General features: G+C 40.5%; 1 protein-coding gene across 3 annotated transcripts in view; it reads right to left on the bottom strand.

The window, feature by feature from the left end:
* The window catches only part of Aadat (aminoadipate aminotransferase), a 30,470-nt gene extending 14,960 nt beyond the window's left edge, over positions 1-15,510 (bottom strand). The window contains exons 1-5 of one of the 3 annotated variants that reach the window (XM_034520375.2): positions 15,290-15,510; positions 14,327-14,495; positions 9,222-9,354; positions 5,998-6,072; positions 528-737 (exon numbers count right to left, since the gene is read on the bottom strand). In XM_034520375.2, coding sequence (XP_034376266.1) covers positions 528-737; positions 5,998-6,072; positions 9,222-9,354; positions 14,327-14,495; positions 15,290-15,356 — 654 coding nt within the window. In that variant the 5' untranslated portion in view covers positions 15,357-15,510. Of the gene's footprint in view, positions 1-527; positions 738-5,997; positions 6,073-9,221; positions 9,355-14,326; positions 14,496-14,963; positions 15,089-15,289 lie in introns of those variants that run through there. The other 2 variants (XM_076914169.1, XM_034520376.2) reach the window with 2 other exon arrangements.
* Between the last annotated feature and the right edge of the window lie 4,752 nt (positions 15,511-20,262).

Here is a 20,262-nt window from a genome sequence, read left to right as displayed (position 1 = left end):
GAAAGGTTAGGGACTCACTTAGGTCCTTCAGCAAGACTTTACAGAAGGCGTATTTGTTATGCTCTTTTTTCAGATTTATGTAAAGCTCCATATATGCTTGATATTAAAAATGGCAAAAATATGAGACAGCATAGCTACCTACAGAGATCTTGGAAAATTTTTTTTAAAGTTACTTTGTAGCCTGAAATGACATTGAGTAGCAGACAGACAAGGCAAGTCTAAAGTTCAGTGCAAACGCAGACATTCAATAATGAAAACCAAGTGTGTTCCCATAACAGGTGCCAAAGATTTTCATTTTTCATGTATTCAAATACCAATTAAGAACAAATAAGTTTCAGAGACAAAAGATGTGACAATGTATTGTGTATCTCTTTAGTAGGAACCCTGACATAGATGAACGAGTCCTTTTTATTAAAAAGTATCTTTCCTGAAATTAAGGGGTAATAAGAAAAGCAACTTGAATTTAAGACTCTTCCAGAAGGTAAGCAAGAAAGCAGAACTCATTCTGGTCACCCCATTGTAATTACCTCATAGATTTCCTTCTTGCGGTCACCTGTCAACGAGTTGCCTGTAGGGTTGTTGCCATTTGGGACAGTATACAGAAATTTTGGAGTCTTTTTTGTGGGGTCCTTGGAATCCTCCGGTTTCCATTGGGAAAGTATTTTTTTGAGACCCTCTGGAATAATTCCATACTCATCACTGGGGACATTAATAATGTTGCCGCCTAGTGGTTTCATCTGTGGAGAATAAAAGAAAACCCAAGAATGTAGCACGATTACAAAATGCAAACTTCAGTTTCTTTTTAAAGTTTTTTTTTTTTTTTGAAATTATTATGAAGAACTGTACTGTTCATGTCCCTAAATGTGTAAACATTTACTTTGGAAGACTGAGCTGTATATTGTAATCCTCTTATTCCTCGGAGGTCAGCAGAGCTCCTGTCTAGTCTCACAAGGAAGCTTAGATTTCCTTGCGTCATTTATGTCAAACTTGGTCATGCATGTCTTATTCTGGTTCACAAAAGGTGAGCAGCAATGATGTGCTCTTTTTCCTAAGCAGAATTCTTAAAATCCCAGCTCTTGGTTGCCTATGTGTTTTTTAAAATTTGCTCCAAGACTGGCAATGTTCCAAATACGGGGTGCTTCTGTGAGGTTGAGTCTTGGAAGAAAGATGCCACAGAGCAGGCTGCTCTTGTGCTGGGTGTGTCGTATCAGAGATATAAGGCCTGGTAACCGCCAGCACTTGAGACTTGCCCCTTCTGACTGAAATATCTTACAAGAATTAGAACTGGTTCACCAACACCTATGGGCAATTATGGGCAACATCGTTTGCATTTTGCAGTGCTGTGACTAAGCACCTGAAGAAAATTAGTTAAGGAAGGGCAGATTTCTACAGGGTCATTTATGGTTACAGAGGTTTCTATCCATTGTGGCAGGGAGGGCATAGAGGTGAAGAACAACTCACATCCTGTTGGTTAAGAAAAGAGCAAGAGGGAGGGGGAAGGATGGTAGAGGAGGGAAGGCAAGGAGAAGAAGGGAAGGAGAGAGGGAGAGACAGGGAGAGAGAATAGAATAGAATAGAATAGAATAGAATAGAATAGAACAGAACAGAATGAATTGTCAAGCCAATCAGCCTGAAATCAACATCAGACATTATATCCCTCCAGGCAGATTAGTAAGATTAATGGTTAGGTAGTTCTTAATATGAGTTGAAATAGTTTCCTTCACAGATGCAGAGACCTACAGTCAGACGTTATGTAGAATCAAAGTCTAAATTGGAAGTCTCCATTAAATCTTTCCCCTAAAAGGACAGAGAATCCTTTGGAAGAGGAGGCAGAAAGATTGTAAGAGTCAGAGGGGATGGAGAACACCAGGAGATCATGGTCCTCTGAACCAACTGAGCAAGGCACATATGAGCTCACAGACTGAAGCAGCAAGCACAGAGCCTACACGGGTGTAGAGCAGGTCCTCTGTGTATATATTGTAATTGTTGGCTTAGTTTTTTGTTTTTGTTTTCTTTTGTTTTGGAACTCCTGACTGTAAGAAAGAATGAATCTCAGACTCTTTTGCCTGGTCTTGAGACTCTTTTCCTTCTGTTGGGTTACTGTGTCCATCTTCCATGTTAAATTTTTTGCTTCATCTTATTATGTTTTATTTTATATTGTCTGGTTGTTATCTCTTAGAAGCCTGTTCTTTTCTAATAGAGAGAGGGGGGGAGGAATTGGGAGGAGTCGAGGAAAGGGAAGCTATAACCAAAATATATTGTATGATAAAATCTATTTTTAAAATCTATTTTCAGTAAGAAAGCAACAGTTTCCTTTAGTTTTTCCACCCTAACAACATGGACAAGTAGATTTAATTATTCTATATAATGATGACAATTCCTAGGCTTCTTCGGGAGGAAAACTGCCACAGTTCCTACAACCATTCATTGAATCACTGGAAGACTTTGAATTATCTATTAATCTCAGTTGCACTTCCTGTTTGTGCTCCAGTTTGTGGACATACCCTCTTAAAATGGAATGGCCAACCTGATTGTCAGCAGTGAGTCAGATAACCCCACCTCCTGTATATTGCAGTTTCATTGCCTTAACGCTGGAGTAGAAATTTCCAACATAACATATTGGTTTAGAGTTATAGTAACTTGACAAATAACCAGGCTGCACTTAGGTACTTGGCAATGAGAAAACAAGTTTTTGTAAATTAAGTCACATTTGATGTAAAATATTAAGAAACTTGGATGTGGATTTTATACAGTGTAATTTTAGCACACATTCCTTTCCTTTTTAAAGAAGAAATGGGAGGATTGTAGAAATAGGAGAAATATTCCTTTTTATTTTTTGTTTTTTTTTTTTTCTTGTTATTAGGAAAGTTTTATTTAAAATCCTTAAAACAGAATACCTTTAGTAAAACTTCTACACCCACCCATCCACCATATCCATAAAGATTAGAAGCAGAGTTTTTCAATATTTGGTCTAGGACTATTGTATGTTCGAAACTCCTGAGTTCTTTAAAACTTCTGGGTCTGCTCACAATCTACTGAACTGGAATCCATGAGGAAGGAGTATAGGGGCCGATGTTTGTTGCTGTTGGTTTTATGTGTATGAGTGTTTTGCTTGTATGTTTGTCTGTACACCATGTGCTTAGCTGGTTCCAGAGGAGGACTGAAGAACGTGTTGAATCCCCTGGCACTGGAGTTAAAGACAGCAGTGAGTAGACATTTGGGAGCTGGAAATTGGATCCAGGTTTTTTGGAAGAGCAGCCAAGGATAACCGGTGAGCCATCTTTACAGCCCTGGATCTGAGTTCTCAGCTATGGAAAAGTTCCATTTGTTCTTTCAGATAAAATTTTGCTGGCCTAGAATTTTCAAACCTCTTCCTTCAGCTTTCTGAGTGGTGGGATAAAAGACATGTGCAGCCGTGTCTGGCCCCGGCGATTGCTGTTGTACTGATGCTAAAAGCCATAGACTTAAAAGAAATCCGAGGATGTAACCTCATGTGGTTCCATGTAGGTAAAAAGTACATACTACAATGACTTAGAAAATTGAATCATCACCACAACGGCCTGTAAGGTAATCCAGGACTGCTGATGTGCTTGACAAAGCATTAAATATTCTCTTTTCCTGCCTTGAAGTTATCTTTTCCATCATGTACATTAGATGCTGATGGAAACACATAAAAGGAGTTCCAAGTTCAAGAGCGATGTCAATCCAGTCCCAGATACATTTCAGTGGGATCTCTTCATATCCAGCAAACATAGCTGGGTTTGCTAAAAGTCCTCTTGCAACCATCACGTGTGACAGATGACTGGGACAGATGGTGTGATGGTTGCAAGAAGAAATATTTCTTTTTCAACATATAGGAATATTTCTTTCTTTTTAAAAGAAGAAATAGAAGGTTGTAGGTGGGTCTTGTGCACTATGTTGTCATATGCTGATTTCTCTGGCCCAATCTGGTTACAATCTAGTTACAATCTGGTCATGTGCATTGCCATGAATTTTGAAGAATCTTTTTTTTAATCTATGCAGTGTAAGTAATGCTCCCCCAATTATCTCTGATTGGTTAATAAAAAGCTGAACAGCCAGTACATGTGCAGAGAAAATAGGAAGGCTGGACTTCTGATACCACCCAGGGGAAGTTCACCACAAGGCAAGTGAGTGTCCAGAAGGGCCACAAGGCAGGTGTGGAAGAAGAAGAAGGAGGAGGGAGAGAAAGAGGAGGAGGAGGAGGAGGAAGAAGAAGAAGGAAGAGGAAGAGGAAGAGGAAGTCACTGAGGTCAGGCTTGAGAATGAGAAGGGAGTTCTCCATGAGGCCAGACAGCTACTGCAGAGCAAGCCAAGGAGAGACTAAATACGAGTAACCCAGGAAGTGTTGCTGAGAAAGAGCTAAGATAGCATCGAGGATAAAGATTATCTGTACAGTTAATTCTGTGCTTAAAACTTGTTGAATAAATCTATAGGTCTCTGCCTCACTTATTTGGGAGTAAGCCGAATTAGAAAAAAACCTGCCACTCTTAAATTTTATCCTATATATGAACTAAGGCATGTTTACTGTGCTGCACCTTTTAAGAGCCTCTGGGTTACAGATGAAGATATCATAGTTTAACATGTTATGGGCAGATACTATGTTTTGTTTGTTTATATCTTCGTATTGCTGTGTATTCAAAGAAAAAAAATGGCATAAAACACCAATCTTCTTTGGAAATGTAAGTGCACTTTATAGCATATAACATTTCAAATATCAAATTATACCATAAGCATAGAATAGGAAGCTAGCACCTCTCCTTTGAACAATGTAGTATTTGAAGTTACTAAGTTCCACAAAGCACAAATGGCAAGTGATTCACAGGACACCCATAATCACCAACACTTTTATCTGAAACCCAACCACAGCTTAACTTAATAATGTGGTCCAAAACTATCCAGATTACATAAAATATATTTCATCAAAATTATCCAATTTACTTAAACTTTCTAATTAGATTTTTTTTTACCTGTCCTTCAATCTCCCTTTGCTTTCTCCATAACTCATGTACTGAGTGTTTCAAAGCATACCACAGTGCTATAGACATAACTGTATTTCCTGTAACACAAAATGATCATTTCTACTTGGTGCTAAGGAATGGAAACACACTCTCCCTCCACTCCTCAAACTTATGTCTGTATGATAGCAGCAGTTCGTTGCTGTTCAGAGTAAGCCATCCAAAATATGTGCAGGCTTCCAGACAACTTCACTAAACTTTAGAAAACAAAGACTCTCTAAGAGCAATTTAGTACAGACTATATATGTTTTTCTTGTTCTACCTCCCTTACCACCTCTGTTTTTGTTTGTGTTGCATGTGTGGGGTGCACAGTTATATGCAAATGCACATACATGTGTGCATGTATAGGCCCAAGGTTGATGTTGGGGAATCATCCTCCATTAATCTTCCACCTTATTTATGAAGGCAGGGTGTCTTAATCAAATTGGGTTCTCATACGTAGTTTTGATAGCCAGCTTGCTCTGAGTACTCAGCAGGTCTGCTGTGTAGTCTGGAACTGCAGACAGGCCTCACTCCCACCAGAATTTCCTTGGAGTCTGGACATCTGAACTCTGGTCCTCTCCTTGCATGAACCAACATTTAAATCACTGGGTCATCTCCCTAGTTCCCTAAACTACCTTTCAAAAAAAAAAAAAAAAAAAAAAAAAAAAAACACCACAGCATTTTGGACCCTAGTGTTTCGATGTTAATACGATTAACAACATATTGCACACTTAGAATTCAGCTGTCACACAAAACCAGGCACAGTGATAAATTATAATGAAAGTAAATTTACTATTATAGACTGATTGGAGACCAAATAGCTGTTCATATGGTAATAAACTACACAAGTTTTAAACACATGACCCTATTAAGCTTTATTGCAAAGGAAGAAAACTTTTTTTAAAAACAGGTCTCTGAGGTGATAGACAGTGTAAAGGGTTGCAAGAACTTTCTGTTTTGTAAAAAAATATGTACTTACAGCATAAAGCGTTCCTGGAAACAGTGGTTCATTGACAAGGATAGTGTCTCCAGGATTGATGAGCATTTCAAATGCCTAACAAAAGAAGCATAGGTTAGCTCAGACAGAATGGCTCCCATTCTTAAAATATCTTTTCTTTTGTACTTCCAGGGTCTAGGGAGGACGTGGACATTCTTCTGTAAGGGCCAGGCAATACCTACTTTGTGAGCCATAGTGTTTCTGTTGCAGCTGCTCGTCTCTGCTTCTATTGTGAGAGAGCAGTCACAAGCAATGTATAGGTCAATCTGAGTGCGAGGAAACTTTCTTTACCTCCTTAGCTATTGGTCTGTATTTTACTGTGGACTAGTTGGCTAACCTGGGTAAAATGAAAAAATAAAAAATAAAAGAACATAACTGGTTTGGCTCCTAAAATTCATCTATTCCTTTTACTGCTTCTTGAGAAATGTGTCAGTTGTCAACTATGAATCAGACCAGGGAAGAGAACTGGAAATAAAAATCCTTGGCAAAATGACCAGGTTCTCACTCTCATGAGGTTGCCGACCCTCTGAGAGAGCTAGACGCCAATCAGATCATTGTCTGAATAGAGAAGGCAAGATCAGTAGCAAGTGCTGTTGGGGATCCGGTGTCCAACATGGACATCACATTGCAGGACTTGGGAATTCAGAGAACCCAGGAAAGGCTTCCATGAGGAAGTGATGTCCAGGTATCCAAAATATATAGGGGATAAGTGACAACTGACACCTTTTAGCAAACTGGAAGACTTCTGGGACTCGAAGTGAACTGTGAAGAGGAGGAGAGGGAGGAGGGGAGGGAGGAAAGAGGAAGGGAAGAAGGGAGGGAGAGAGAAGGTAGGTTTAGACAGAGACTATATCATGTAAGTATTCAGGTCACGGGAGGACTTTAAGAGAGGAGAGAAAGGGTCCACATTGTCAGGAAGATTATTTTGACTGCAGTATAAAACGATAAAAGGGAGAAACAGCAGGACAGTTTGGAGGAGTATTTGGGAAGCGATTGATGCGTCCTAGGGATAGACACAGGTAGAGAGGTGGGACCTGCAGGGAAGGCCTGTGAGGCGTTTAGGAAAGGAAAATCATCAGGGCATGCTCATGGGCTACAGAGGAGAGAGGAAGAAGAGCGGAAGACTTTTAGTGCCAATCGATTAAACAAAGGGCCAAGATGTTGCCCGTATCGGAGCGAGTGGTTGAAGTGTTTAGATGGTGTTTGTTTGTCTGTCTGTTTGGTTTTCTGCCTTTAAGCATCCTTCTATAGTGTTACATAGAAGAACGGACAAATGCTTGTGGAAAGAGCATGGACATGGCGGGAATGCGTTTGAACAAAGACACCCAGATGCAGCCTACAGGTCTATCAAGGAAATCAGAGCTAAGCCAAGGAGGAGGGTGTGTAAAGGAGGCCACACAAGTCTGGGGGAGGAGAGCCACACACTGAAGAGAGTTGGAGTGTCAAAAAAGCATGAAGTGGTCAGTACTGCTAAACAGTAATTACCAAGGCTTGGCGGTGTGGACTGTGAAGACCCCTGATGTTGTTAGTCACGGGCAGACCTTTTTGCAGTCTAAATGCAGGGTCTATTATGACTCAACTGTACACAAGTCACAGAATAATCCCTCCTTACTGCCTGCTAGATTACAGTCCCTGCTTCAGGTCTTTCTTCCTGTCAGTTTAATAGCCTACATGTCATAGGCTATTAAATATTAACTAAAAATTGGGGCTATTTTCAATTGAGCTAGAAGACTTTAACTGTTGTTCTCTAACTTGGCCTGGTGCTTCATTTATATTTTTCTTTCTGAGCTTTTGACATCCCAGAGAAAACTTACTCCTCCGAAAGGTTCCCAGTGGACTCTGCCTTTACAAGACAGCTTGTCACTAAGGAAATCAGCTGAGCGACTGACATGTGTCTTAACAACAAATAAAAGGATCAGTTCATCATGTAAATGTTCCATGGTTGGTGGCATGGGGCCAAATGAAAGGGGAAGCTGCTCCTCACCTGTGGCACTAACTAAAGGATGGAGATTAGAAGGGGTGAGCTCCCCAGGGGTCACCTCTAGTAGAGGAGCTAGTGCCTGTTAACAGCTGCAGCTGCGGGGACAGAGAGGATCATTTTCCTGGTGTATTTGTCCACTGGCAATTTCCAATGCTTCAGTGGATGGCTCCACACTCATGAGCACATAGGTGAACATTAATTGGACTTAGCCAGTTATGAAAAAAAAGAAGAAAATGTGACTGCTTTTCTGGAGGTCATGAGTTCAAATCCCAGCAACTACATGGTGGCTCACAACCATCATAATGAGATCTAATGCCCTCTTATGGGGTGCCTAAAGACAGCTACAGTGTACTTACATATAATTAAAAAAACAAAAAACAAAAAACAAAAAAAACAACCCAAAACCTTTGGGCCCAAGTGAGTGGGAGAAAGAAAGGGAACAAAAAACCCCAACCAAAACAACAACAACAACAACAAGAATGTGGATTTGGGAGGAAGATGTATTTGTAGGTTCAGGAGAATTGGAGGAAGGAAATATGGGGTGGGATCTTATCATGTATGCTGTATTTATAAAATTCTCCAAGAATAAACTAAAAAGAGATGTAAGAGAAATGAAAAAAATCTATCGTTGACACAGCCAGGTAGAAATGAGGTTAATTTACTTAAACAGAAACAAATAATGAAGATACGGTTTTCTGTCTCTTTCCACAAGGAAAAGTCGCCGTATGCTTTTTGAAAGAAAGTCGTATCTTGGAGAGAATTTCTAAGTATGAATCCATAGACTCACAAATGTTTCTCTCCTAGCAAAAACCTACTCAGCAGCTAATTCGTTTCCCTTTTCTAAACACAAAAAGAAAAAGTTATTTTGATTTCTAATGTCAATTGACTAACCCAAAGCATGTGTACCTGGCTTGTGTGGGCAGTCAGTCCTCCCCCGGCCTTCACCCTTCCTGTCCTATCTTTTGACTTTGAGTTTCCTGTTTGTTATTCTAGGTGAAGACAAAAACAAAACAAAGCAAAAAAACAAACAAACAAACAAAAAAAAAACCACAAAAAACCAACAACAACAACAAAAAAAACCAAAAGAAAACAAAAAAACAAAAACAAAAGAAAAAAAGCCACTAGTAGCCCATAAATCATGTGCCTCCTGTAGCTCGTGGGAGAGGACCACATTGAGGAGTGAGCTTGACTCTACACCCAACTTTCCTTGTCCTTCTATTCTTACCTTACAAAGACCATCTTGGCAGCCAGATGTGATGCAGAGATCCATCTGTCCTTGACTGGGTGGGTAGTAGACAGTGGGAGGATTATGCAATTTTATTTGCAACTGTTTTAGCCAGGACAGAAGTTCTGGAATTCTAAGGCATACAATGTGTTTTAAAATTTATGGTCATAATAATCATAGAAATAGTAGGCAAGGAAGAAATAGTGGCGTAATATCAAACTCATTATGCATTCGATTTAAAAATCCCTCAAATGCCTTGCAGCAGTATCAGGATTCTCACTTAAAAAATGAGGCCATAGAGTCAGGTGTTAAGAGATTCACACAAATTCAACCAGCCAGAAATTCACAGAAAGCCAGTCGTTTAATCCACAAGCCAACCTTGAATCTACATCCTATTTAATTTGAAGCCTGAAGGCTTTGTTTTCCCCTAGGACATTCTTTACGTAGTAGAGTCTTTGTTACATTGGGAAGATTACTATAAGCTAGGTGTTTACCCAATTCATGTGCACACTAATAGGATGATTTCAGTAAACTCTTCAAACAGAAGACCTTTTGTTTCTTTAACTGTGTATATGTAGTCCAGGCTGGTTTTGAGCTGATTCATATTCCATTGTACCTGGCCACAAATACATTTAATAAAATATTATAGAGAGAATTAATAAATTAGCCTTTATCATTGGAAGAAAACTAGCTTAAAAAAGTCTTGGGGTAAATGGTTGAGTTTGGTGTTCAGCAGTTAGAATTTACAGAAGCCATGTATTTACTCTTGTCTAAAAGGAAACATCATGACACCTGTCAGAGAACCTGGTGGGCAGCTGGCAGACTTTCTCAGCTTTCTCTGTTCCACCAGACTCAATCCCCCAGTCTTGTCTTTAGCACTGTTGCAGATCAATTCTGCAGCTCCGCCTGACTCCTGCTGCCCACTTGTCCTGTGCCCACAGACCATCTCCTTCTAACTGTCCTTTCCTCCACTCATCACTGCATCCTAGTCTTCAGGACCAGCAGGCATTCTGTGAGGACATACCAGCTGAGTAGGCCAGTAAAATAGGCAACACACAGCTATCACACTCTAGAATTCAATGAAAATGAATACACAGCATATCCCAATTTATGGGACACAATGAAAGCAGTGCTAAGATGAAAGTTTAAAACTCTAAGTGCCTACATTAAAAAATTAGAGAGTTCTCATTGTAGCAACTTAACAATATACCTAAAAGCCCTAGAACAAAAAGAAGTAAGCATACCCAAGAGTAGAAGATGACAAGAAATAATCAAGCCGAAATCAATAAAGTAGAAATGAAGTGAAAAATTCAAGGAATCAATGAAACAGAAAGCATGTTCTTTGAGAAAATCAAGAAGATGGACAAATTCTTATCCAAACCAACTAAAAGGCAGAGAGAGAATATTCAAATTAATAAAATCAGAAATAAAAAGGAGACCTAACAACAGATACTGAGAAATCCCAGAGAATCATAAGAGCATACTTTAAAAATGTGTACTCTACCAAATTGGAAAATCTAAAAGAAATGAATAATTTTCTTGATAAGTACCACTTATCTAAGTTACATCAAGTTGAGATGAGCAATTTACACAGACCTATGACCACCAGTGAAGCAGAAACAGTCTTTAAAAGTATCCCAACCCTAAAATTGTGCAGGGGCAGAATTCTACCAGACTTTTAAAGAAGAGTTAATGTAAAATTCCTAAAATTATTCCACAAAATAGATATAGAAAGAATGTTGTCAAATTCATTTTATGAGGTCACACTCATGCTTAAATCCAAACCACATAAAGACCCAACAAAGAAAGAGAATTATGGACCAATATCCATTATGAACATAGACATGAAAATACAAAATAAAATACTTGCAAACAGAATCCAAGAACACATCAAAAAATCATTCATCATTATCAAGTAGGCTTCACTCAAGAGATGCTGGGATGGTTCAATATATGTAAATTGATAAATGTAATCTATCATATAAATAAACAAAGAGAAAAACCACAGGATCATCTCCTTAGAGTCTAAAAAAAGCTTTTGACAAAAATCTAGAACCCTTTCATAATAAAAGTCCTAGAGAGATTAGGGATACAAGGGTCTTACACCAACATATAAAGGCAGTTTACATCAAGCCCATAGACAACATCAACTTAAATGGAGAGAAACTCAATTCAATTCCACTACAATCATAAAGACAACACAAGGTCATCTGCTCTCCTCATACCCATTCAATGTAGTACTTGAAGTTCTAGCTACAGCACTAAGACAACTGAAGGAGATCAAAGTGATACAAATAGGAAAGGAAGATGTCAAAATATTATTTGCTGATGATATGATAATATAAATGATCTAAAAATTCCACCCAGGAAACTCCCATAGTTGATAAATACTTTCAGCAAAGAGGGTGGATACAAGGTTAACTCAAAAAAAAAAAAAAATCAGTAGTCTTTTTATATACACATGACAAACAGGCTGAGAAAAAAATTGGGGAACCAGTACATTTTATAATACCCTCACATAATATAAAACATCTTTGTTTAACTCTAGCCAAGTAAATGGAAAGGTTTGTAGGATAGAAAAACATCAAGTTTTGAAAAAGAAGTTTGAAGAAGATTCAGTAGATGGAAAGATCTCCTGTGTTCATGGATCAGTAGGTGAACACAGTAAAAATGGCCATTCTACCAGAAAGCAATCAGATTCAGTGCAGCCCCCATTAAATTCCAACACAATTCTTCACAGACCTTGAAAGGACAATTCTCAACTTCATATGGAAAAACAAAAAATAAACAAAACAAAACAAAACCCAAGATAGCTAAAGCAATCCTGAACACAAAAGTACTGCTAAAGGCATCATCACCATCCTTGGTTTCAAGTTATACTACAAATCTATAGTTATAAAAACTGCATGGTATTGGTTTAAAAATAGACACTTTGATCAACTGAATTGAATTGAAGACTCAGACATAAATCTCATACCTATGGACACCTGGTTTTTGATTAAAAAAAAAAAACAGAAATACACTGGAAAAAAGACAACATTTGCAAAAAATGGTTCTGGTCAAACTGAATGGCTGCATATAGAAGAATGCAAATAAATCAATACTTATCACTCTGTACACAACTCAAGTCCACGTGGATCAAAAACCTCAACATCAAACTAGATACATTGAGCATGGCAGAAATGAAAATGGGGAAAAGCCTTGAACACATTGACACAGGAGAAGACTTCTTGAACAAAACACAGATTGTGCAGGCACTAAGATGAACAATTAATAAATGGGACCTCATAAAACTGAAAAGCAAAGGACACCATTAATTGGATAAAATGGCAGTCTATAGAGTGGGCAAAGTTTTTATTATCTCCACATTCGGTAGAGGACTAATATCCAAAGTATATAAAAAAAAACTCAAGAATAGATATCAGAAAAACAAATAAACCAATTAAAAATGGAAGTACAGATCTAAACAGAGAATTCTCAACAGAGGAATCACAGCCACTATGGAAATCAGTATTACAGCTCCTCACTTATAAGCTCAGCAGTCAATAAACAAGGTACAATCCACAGGCCTGGAGAGGTTATGTAAAGAGAAACAGTCTGCAAGAGAGAAGAGGGAGGAATGATGACTTCTAGTAATGGCAGAAAAGGAGTTTTGACAGGTTATCTCTTGTTGCCAGGTGAGGCTTCCAGTGGCAGGATCGGGTTGCATTCAGTTGAGTTGTTGGCCAAGGGGGTCCCATGAGTATCCCCAAACAACTAAGGCTGTTACTAAGACAAAGGGCAAACTCTCAAACTTAGAGCAGGGTCCAGTTGCTGAGGACAACTCCCCCACAACTCATTAAACTTGTCAGTCAAGCTGGTGCCTAAATGGGGCCTTCATCCCTACATCCCAGTTTCTTTGGTATGGGAAGCTACTCTTCAGAGTACCAAGAGAGAAACTCAGACACCAACCCAGTCACTGAATCTTTGACCTACAATCTATAGGGGAATGGTGGCGTAGAACTTTTGGGAACAGCCAACCAATGTATATTTGACTTCTGGCCCACTCCATGGGAAGGAGCTCATATCCAACACTGCTTGGGAAGCCAGGAACCCTTAGATAGCTCAAAGACCTAGGGAAAAATCAAACACAACTGGTAAAACCCAAACCAAAACAATAAAATGACTCTTAATCATACTCTGGTATAGTCGAAGAGGAGTGCTGCATCCAGTCATCATCATCAGAGAGACTTTTTCTGGCAGCAGATGGGAACAGAAACCCACAGCCAGACATTATGTAGAGAGAGTATAAATTGGATGGAGTTCTCCATCAAATCCCTTCCCTCAGGGCTCAGGGAATCTTGAGGAAGAGGTCAAAGATTGTAAGAGCCAGAGGGGATAGAGGACACCAGGAGAGCAATGGTTCTCTGAATCAACTAATTAAAGTGCATAGGAGCTCACAGAGACTAAAATACCAAGCACACTGCTTACGCAGGTCTGCACGAGGTCCTCTGCATATATTATCACTGTTAGCTTAGTAGTTTTAGGGGACTCCCGACTGTGCCCAACTTCAATGTGGTAGTTTTTGCTTCACTTTATATTTTATTTTATCATATTTAGTTGTTATATCTTAGAAGTTTCCCCTTTTCTAATGAGAGACAGAAAGGGAGTGGATCCAGAGGAGAGAGGAGGTAGGAGGGATGGAGGAGCGGAGGGGAAAGCATATTCAGGATATAATATATGGGAAAAGAATCTATTTTCTATATCAAAATAAACCCACATTTAATTCTTTTAAAAAAGTAAATATCATTATTGTCCAAGGTCTGTTCTATACATTTCCCCTTTCTTCACACTACTATGTTACACCCAGTGCTCTTTTAAGTATCATATTCAGCTCAAACGGGACTTTCTTCTAGATGATTCTCTGGGTTTTCCTGTTATTTAAGGTCGAAAGCTAGTCACTATAGAGTGTGAAGCATTTAGTACTGATTTTGCTTTTAGTATTTAAAGTTTCTTCTCCCAACTCCTCCAGTCATTGTACAGTCTGTTAATAAAAGAACCAAGTCACTTCATCAATGGCATTTGAAAATGAACTAATATAACTCTACCATTTATTGATCACTTACCCATAGCTTGGAGAGTACTGGAGGGCCCTTTCAATCATCTCTTCTTCTAATTGGATGGTGGCTACGTTTTCCACAGTGAAGGCTGCTGACTTAAAGGGGAATAATTTTGGGTTTGGAGATCCCGGAGCCAGGGAGATGAGGGTTCTTGGTGCTCGACTCATTATCTCCACTATGATAAACACGGAAAAGAAGAAAAAAAATTGTCCACTGTCCTGTGGTCTGAACGCTAATGTCTCTGACCAAGTCCTATACTAGAATCTATACTTGATATGATATATTAAAGATGGGATTAGATTATGACAACTCTGCCCTCAGAAATACAACTAGTGTTCTTACAAAAGAGGCCAAGCTGCAGCGGGAAGCACCATCTATCTGGATTTGCCCTCGCTGGGTACCTGATGTTGGGCACGGCAGCCTCCAGAACCGAGAGAGAACATTCTTGCTATTTATTAAATTACCGCTCTTGCTAGCCTGACATAGCAGAATGTTAGCCTAAGACTAGAATGCTAGTCTAAAATGAATGCAAAATAACGTTTTCTAGGCTTCCCCACTGTTGGAGGGAATTGAAGAATGCGGATGGCCAAGAAAAAGGGAGAGGGTCTCAGTAGTAGAAGGCCTTTCTCCCCATTGCCCCTACCTATGTCCCAGCTCCACCTCTGGCTCCCATTCCCCAGTCATGTCTTCCCTGTAGAGCCTTTCTCTACAGCTTGCTTGCAAGATGTGCCACATGCTTCGCCTTTTGGCTCATCTCCTCCAACACCCCAGCAAAAATACTCACTGCCTTGCTTTGCCTCCAACCCAAGCTCTTAATGAACAGAAGCGAAAGAATCCCTCTTTACACTTGAATGAATGGGCGCAACCTAGCGGCGACCGCCAAAACAGGGCAACAGGGTGCGGTGCGGAGCTTCAGCTAAGAAAACTCCACTGTAGCAGAGCAGAACCGGCTCTGGCTTTGTTTTTCACCTGTAGTTCTGATGGGGTTTGGCCTTCTGGCCAGGCTCGTTGCAGTGAGGAACCGTGAGTAATTCATGTCTCTGCTGGTTGCGTGGAACAGGACTAGGAGAGCCAGTCACTAAGAACGGTCTCCCAGCTCACCCCGGTTGCACTGTTAGCTGTCCCTGCGGAGTATCACCCAATCGGTCTGGCTACCAGCTGCCGTCGGTGTCTGAGATCTAAATAGGCCCGGGTCAGGCGGCAGAAAGGACAAAGTCCATCCACACAGTGGTCGTGGCTGACCCGGGTGGACCCCCAGTAGACCACGCCCTCTCCCGCCCCGCGTGCAAGCCTATGGCAGCTGGCCGCAGGCAACCAAAGTCACCGGTCAGGGATGGGCGTGGGGAGACGAAAACTGCGAGGCCCTGCTGTGATGCGCAACAGCAACCGGGATCAGTGCCCGAATTCACAAAAAAAGCAGCTTGGATTCTTGACCTTGCTGCTCAGTGTCTCGCAGCACAGCGTTGCCATTGGCTAGTCCCGCCCCTGAACTTTGAAATAAGCGGCTGGAACCGGACTGGATCTCAGGATCCTGGTCCTTCAGTACCCTCTGGTGGTGGCGTTGTTCCATTACAACGAGTATCATAGGCACTCACCCTTGTATCTCAGTATCAAGCGCTCCCTGCCTCCCTCCCTCTCCCTCTCTCTCTCTCCTCTCTCCCTCTCCCTCTCTTTCTCTTTTCTTTCCCTCTCCCTTCTCTCTCCCTCTTCCTCTCTCTCCCTCTCTCCTTCTCTCCCTGTCTTCTCTCTCCCTGTCTTCTCTCTCTCTCTCTCTCTCTCTCTCTCTCTCTCTCTCTCTCTCTCTCTCTCTCTCCTCTTCCTTCCTTCATCCCTACTCCCAAATCTTCAAGGAGACCCAGATGAATTTGGGTAACTCTTCAAAAAAAAAAAAAAAAAACCACCCGGCAGAGTGAGTGGGGAGAGTTACTCTCCTCCCCCCATTTGAAGACTTCGTCTTCAGTCTCCTCAATTCTCAGCCTCCTCTCTCACTGAGTTCCAGAGCTTCACTGTGTAAGAGGTCAGTGTGTGTTGAATATGGTGAAGATAAAGCGATTATCAAGTATGAAATTACCTGGTTGATAACCATACAAAGAGAAACTATCTTAAGTTCACAGTTATTTAAAGGAGGGCAGGGTGAGTGAATCGCTTAGGGGGTACTTTTGGCAGTTGAGGTGCCTGGGCCATATAGTGAGTGAGTTCCAAAATTATTAAAGAACAGCTGAAAACACGGGATTAAAGCTTGTCCCTGGAAATGGGAGATCTCATGATTTTTGAGCTTTACATGGTAGCTTAAAACAGCAGTGGAGTCCTTTCTACCCAAAAGGACGGCCCTCGACTAGTGACGGGGGCTTTGAAGGTTATAACCATTCTGAGACTAAAAGAACTACGTGCCACAATAGCCTGACTTCTCAGCATTAGAGGTCAACCTCTTAGTGCAGCCATACACTCTGAAGACAGAGCACAGAGCACAGACTCTAAGACCATCAAATCATGAAATAAAGATTCTTAAAAAAAAAAAAAAAAGCTTAGTGCATTTTCTATGCAGACTTTTCCGTGTTTTAGTTGAGTTTAAATATTGTCTTGATAAAATACCATGACCAGGACAACTTAAAAAGCATTTGATTCAGGGTTTACCGTTCTATAGGGTTAGATTCTTTGACCATCATAGCAGGGAACATGGCAGCAGGCAGACATGTAGGTATGACATTGAAGCTGTAGCTGAGGGTTTACAATTTGATTCACAGGCAAGAGGCAAGGAGAGCTCACTGGGAAAGATGTGGGTTTTTGAAATCCTGTAGCCTTCTCCAAGTGACACACCTCCTTCAACAAGGCCCCACCTCCCCATCTTCCCAAACAGTCTTACCAACTGGGGGACAAACTGTTCAAATATATGAGCCTATGGAGACCTTTCCCATTCAAACTGCTACATCCTGGAATTAGACAGGAAAAATACCTGAGATGCTGACTGATTACGAACTGAATGATGACTTGGACCATCAAATAAGGTAAACGGATCTCAGGGGCTCTGGGGGGTGCGGTTATAGAAATGTCTCACAGAATATAACCACAGTCTATGGAAGTTGTTTTTTCTTGTTGCTGTAACCTAATACCTGTTAAGAAGCTACTTAAAGGACCAGAGGACCACTCTAGATTAAAGTCTGGGGAGATAATGTCATATTGTCAGAGAAGCTCAGAGACAGGAGAATGAAGTGTCTGGTCACATGATATCTACAGTTAGAAAGCAGCAATAAGAGAGAGCTGGGACCAGACTGTGAAACCTCCAGGCCTGCCCCTAGTGAGTCACTTCCTTTAGTGGGGTTCCTGTCTAAAGGTTTTTAGGACTCCTTAAATAGCCTCACTGAGTATTCAAACACTCAGACAGAAGAGAGATTTGACCCTTAAACCACCACAGACTGCCAAGAGTTACGTGGGGAGAACAGCAGTCCATCTGGACTCACAAGTTAAAGGTAAAAGTGATGGTGGGTGAGGAAGGACTCTGGCCTTGTCTGGAGTGCAGGAGCAGCTGTCTCCAGGGAGCAAGATGAATGATCAAAGCTCAGGTCTTACAGGTGAGCACTAAAATAACTGAGAATTCAAATCTCTTAGGACTTTATAATTATGTTCAAATATAATTCAGTGATTTCTCAAAATAAAGAAAAATATGAAGGGACAAAGAAATGGTCCAGTCAATCTTCTTTTCATAAAAGCATAAAGACAAGAGTTCTATCTCCACAGTCTACATTAAAGCACAGCATTGGTCGTGCTTCTATATTCCCAACACAGGTGTAGAGAGAAGACTGACAGAGCTGAAAGAAAGGGTTTGCAGCCCCATGTGGAGAGCAACAATACCAACCAACCAGAGCTCCAGGGTCTAAACCACCAGCCTGGGAACACATAGGGAAAGACCCATGGCTCCAGCTGTATATGTAGGGGAGGATAGCCTTGTCAGGCATAGATGGGAGAGGAAGTCCTTGGTCCCATGAAAACTGGATGCCCCAGTGTGGGGGAATTTGTGGATAGGGAGGTGGGAGTGGGAGGGTGGGTGGGGACACATCCTCATAGAGGCAGGAGGAGGGGGGATGGGATAGGGAGTTTCTGGGTAGTGTGGAAATGGGGAAAGGGGATAACATCTGAAATGTAAATAAAATATCCAATAAAAAATGTGATTTTGCCAAACAAACAACAACAACAAAACCCAAAACAAATAAACCCCACCATGTCCAGGAATAGAGACAGAGGTCAGTGACAGACCACTCACCCAGCGTGTACAGAATCCTAGGCTTTTGTCTTCAGCACCGCAGAGCAGAGAAAAACAGAACAAAATAAGCAAACACAATTGTGTTCAGATGAAATTTTATCATGTATGAATTTTTATCATGTATGAATTTGCAGATATTGAAGCCAAGTTGTTGAGATAGTTTTGGCTGTTGAGATGAAAAAAAAAAAAAAAAAAAAAAAAAAAAAAAAAAAAAAAAAAAAACGGGCCTATTTATAGGGAGGATAGCCTCCAAACACAATTGAATGAGTCTACTTGGGATTCCATAGTAAAATACACCCAAGCAGCTTACCCAATGGAAATTAATTTTCCCATAGTAGGGAGGCTGTAAGGCCAAGGTCAAGGTATTGGTTGACTTGGTTTCTTCAGAGAGCATTCTCTTTACTGTGTGGATTTCCTTCCTCTCTCTGTGTACTCATATAGCAATTTCTTTGGAGGATAAATGCATGCCTGGTGTCTCTTTCTTTTTTCTTAAGGATACTGGTTATATCAAATCACACCTACTCTTAGCATCTCATTTAATTTTAGTTTACCTCTTTAAAATCCCTATCACAAACACAGAGCAGGGGGTCAGGGCTTTGTTACTGTTGATACCAAGAAGAAACTGTTTGTTAGGGTCTGGAAGTTATAAAGGGGAACCCATATTTGCTTGTATGTTATAAGTTCTGTCTTTAGGGCTTTCTACAAAATGCATGAGAAAATGCTTCCCATTCTGTATGGCCTGTACACATTTTTACTTGTCTTTAAGACTGTATCGATATAGAAAAAAATAGTGAGGACAGACAAAATGAGTTATAGTATCTAATGAGTTGGCACCAGCTTACTTATCCCAAGTCCCCAAGACAATCTATGTGTCTAAGCAGTTTGTAGGAATGTTCCCCTTCCTGTATGAATAAAAACCTCCTCCTCATGCTTCCTTCATTTGGTACAAATGAGGCACATGATAGTGTCAATCTGGACTGAATGAATAACTCCTCAGCTTCGGCCCAAACATCAAATGCTCATCTCATAATTACCTTGGGAGAGCAACTTTTGTAGTTCATCTCAAAATGTGGTGGTCAAGATCCTGGTGTGGGCTTGCCCCACTGTAAAGTTTGAGTGGGCTAGACAGAGCTGCTTTTAAAGTGGCTCATTCAAGTGGTATCGTAGTTTACAGGGCTTGTAATGAAGTAGCCCATATAGGGTAGCATGTACTTATTGCTTCATCATTTTGGAAATTTAAAAGTATAAGGTAAAGGTCATAGGGTGGGGTCTCTGACAAAAGAAAACATGGAAAATATCTGGACTATCTTCTATGTTCTTGTAGCTTCCTTTCACACTTCTGCTTTTGTTGACACATGATTGACTGTAACTCTGTGCCAGAGATTCCTCTCCTTATTTGGACACTACTTGTATTGGGTTATGACTTACCTCAATGTTGTTTTGCTTGTTGCCTGTGTATAAAACCCTATCTTCAGGTAAGATTGTATGCTGAGGTAACACAACTTAGGATTATAGCATATCTTTTTTTTTTTTTTTTTTTTGGTATGACTATTTTATTAATAGCACATCGTTATCAGCTTAGGGCTTCTTGTTGCTCATTGGTAGGGAGGCTTCATGCTTTTCCTGTGTTTCTCTCTGAGGGGCGTCACCAATGTCCATGGGACATGGATGACTTGCTCTTCTC

Source organism: Arvicanthis niloticus, chromosome 16 (assembly GCF_011762505.2).
Source record: "Arvicanthis niloticus isolate mArvNil1 chromosome 16, mArvNil1.pat.X, whole genome shotgun sequence".
NCBI classification, from domain to species: domain Eukaryota; kingdom Metazoa; phylum Chordata; class Mammalia; order Rodentia; family Muridae; genus Arvicanthis; species Arvicanthis niloticus.
This window is presented reverse-complemented; position numbering and strand designations above follow the sequence as displayed.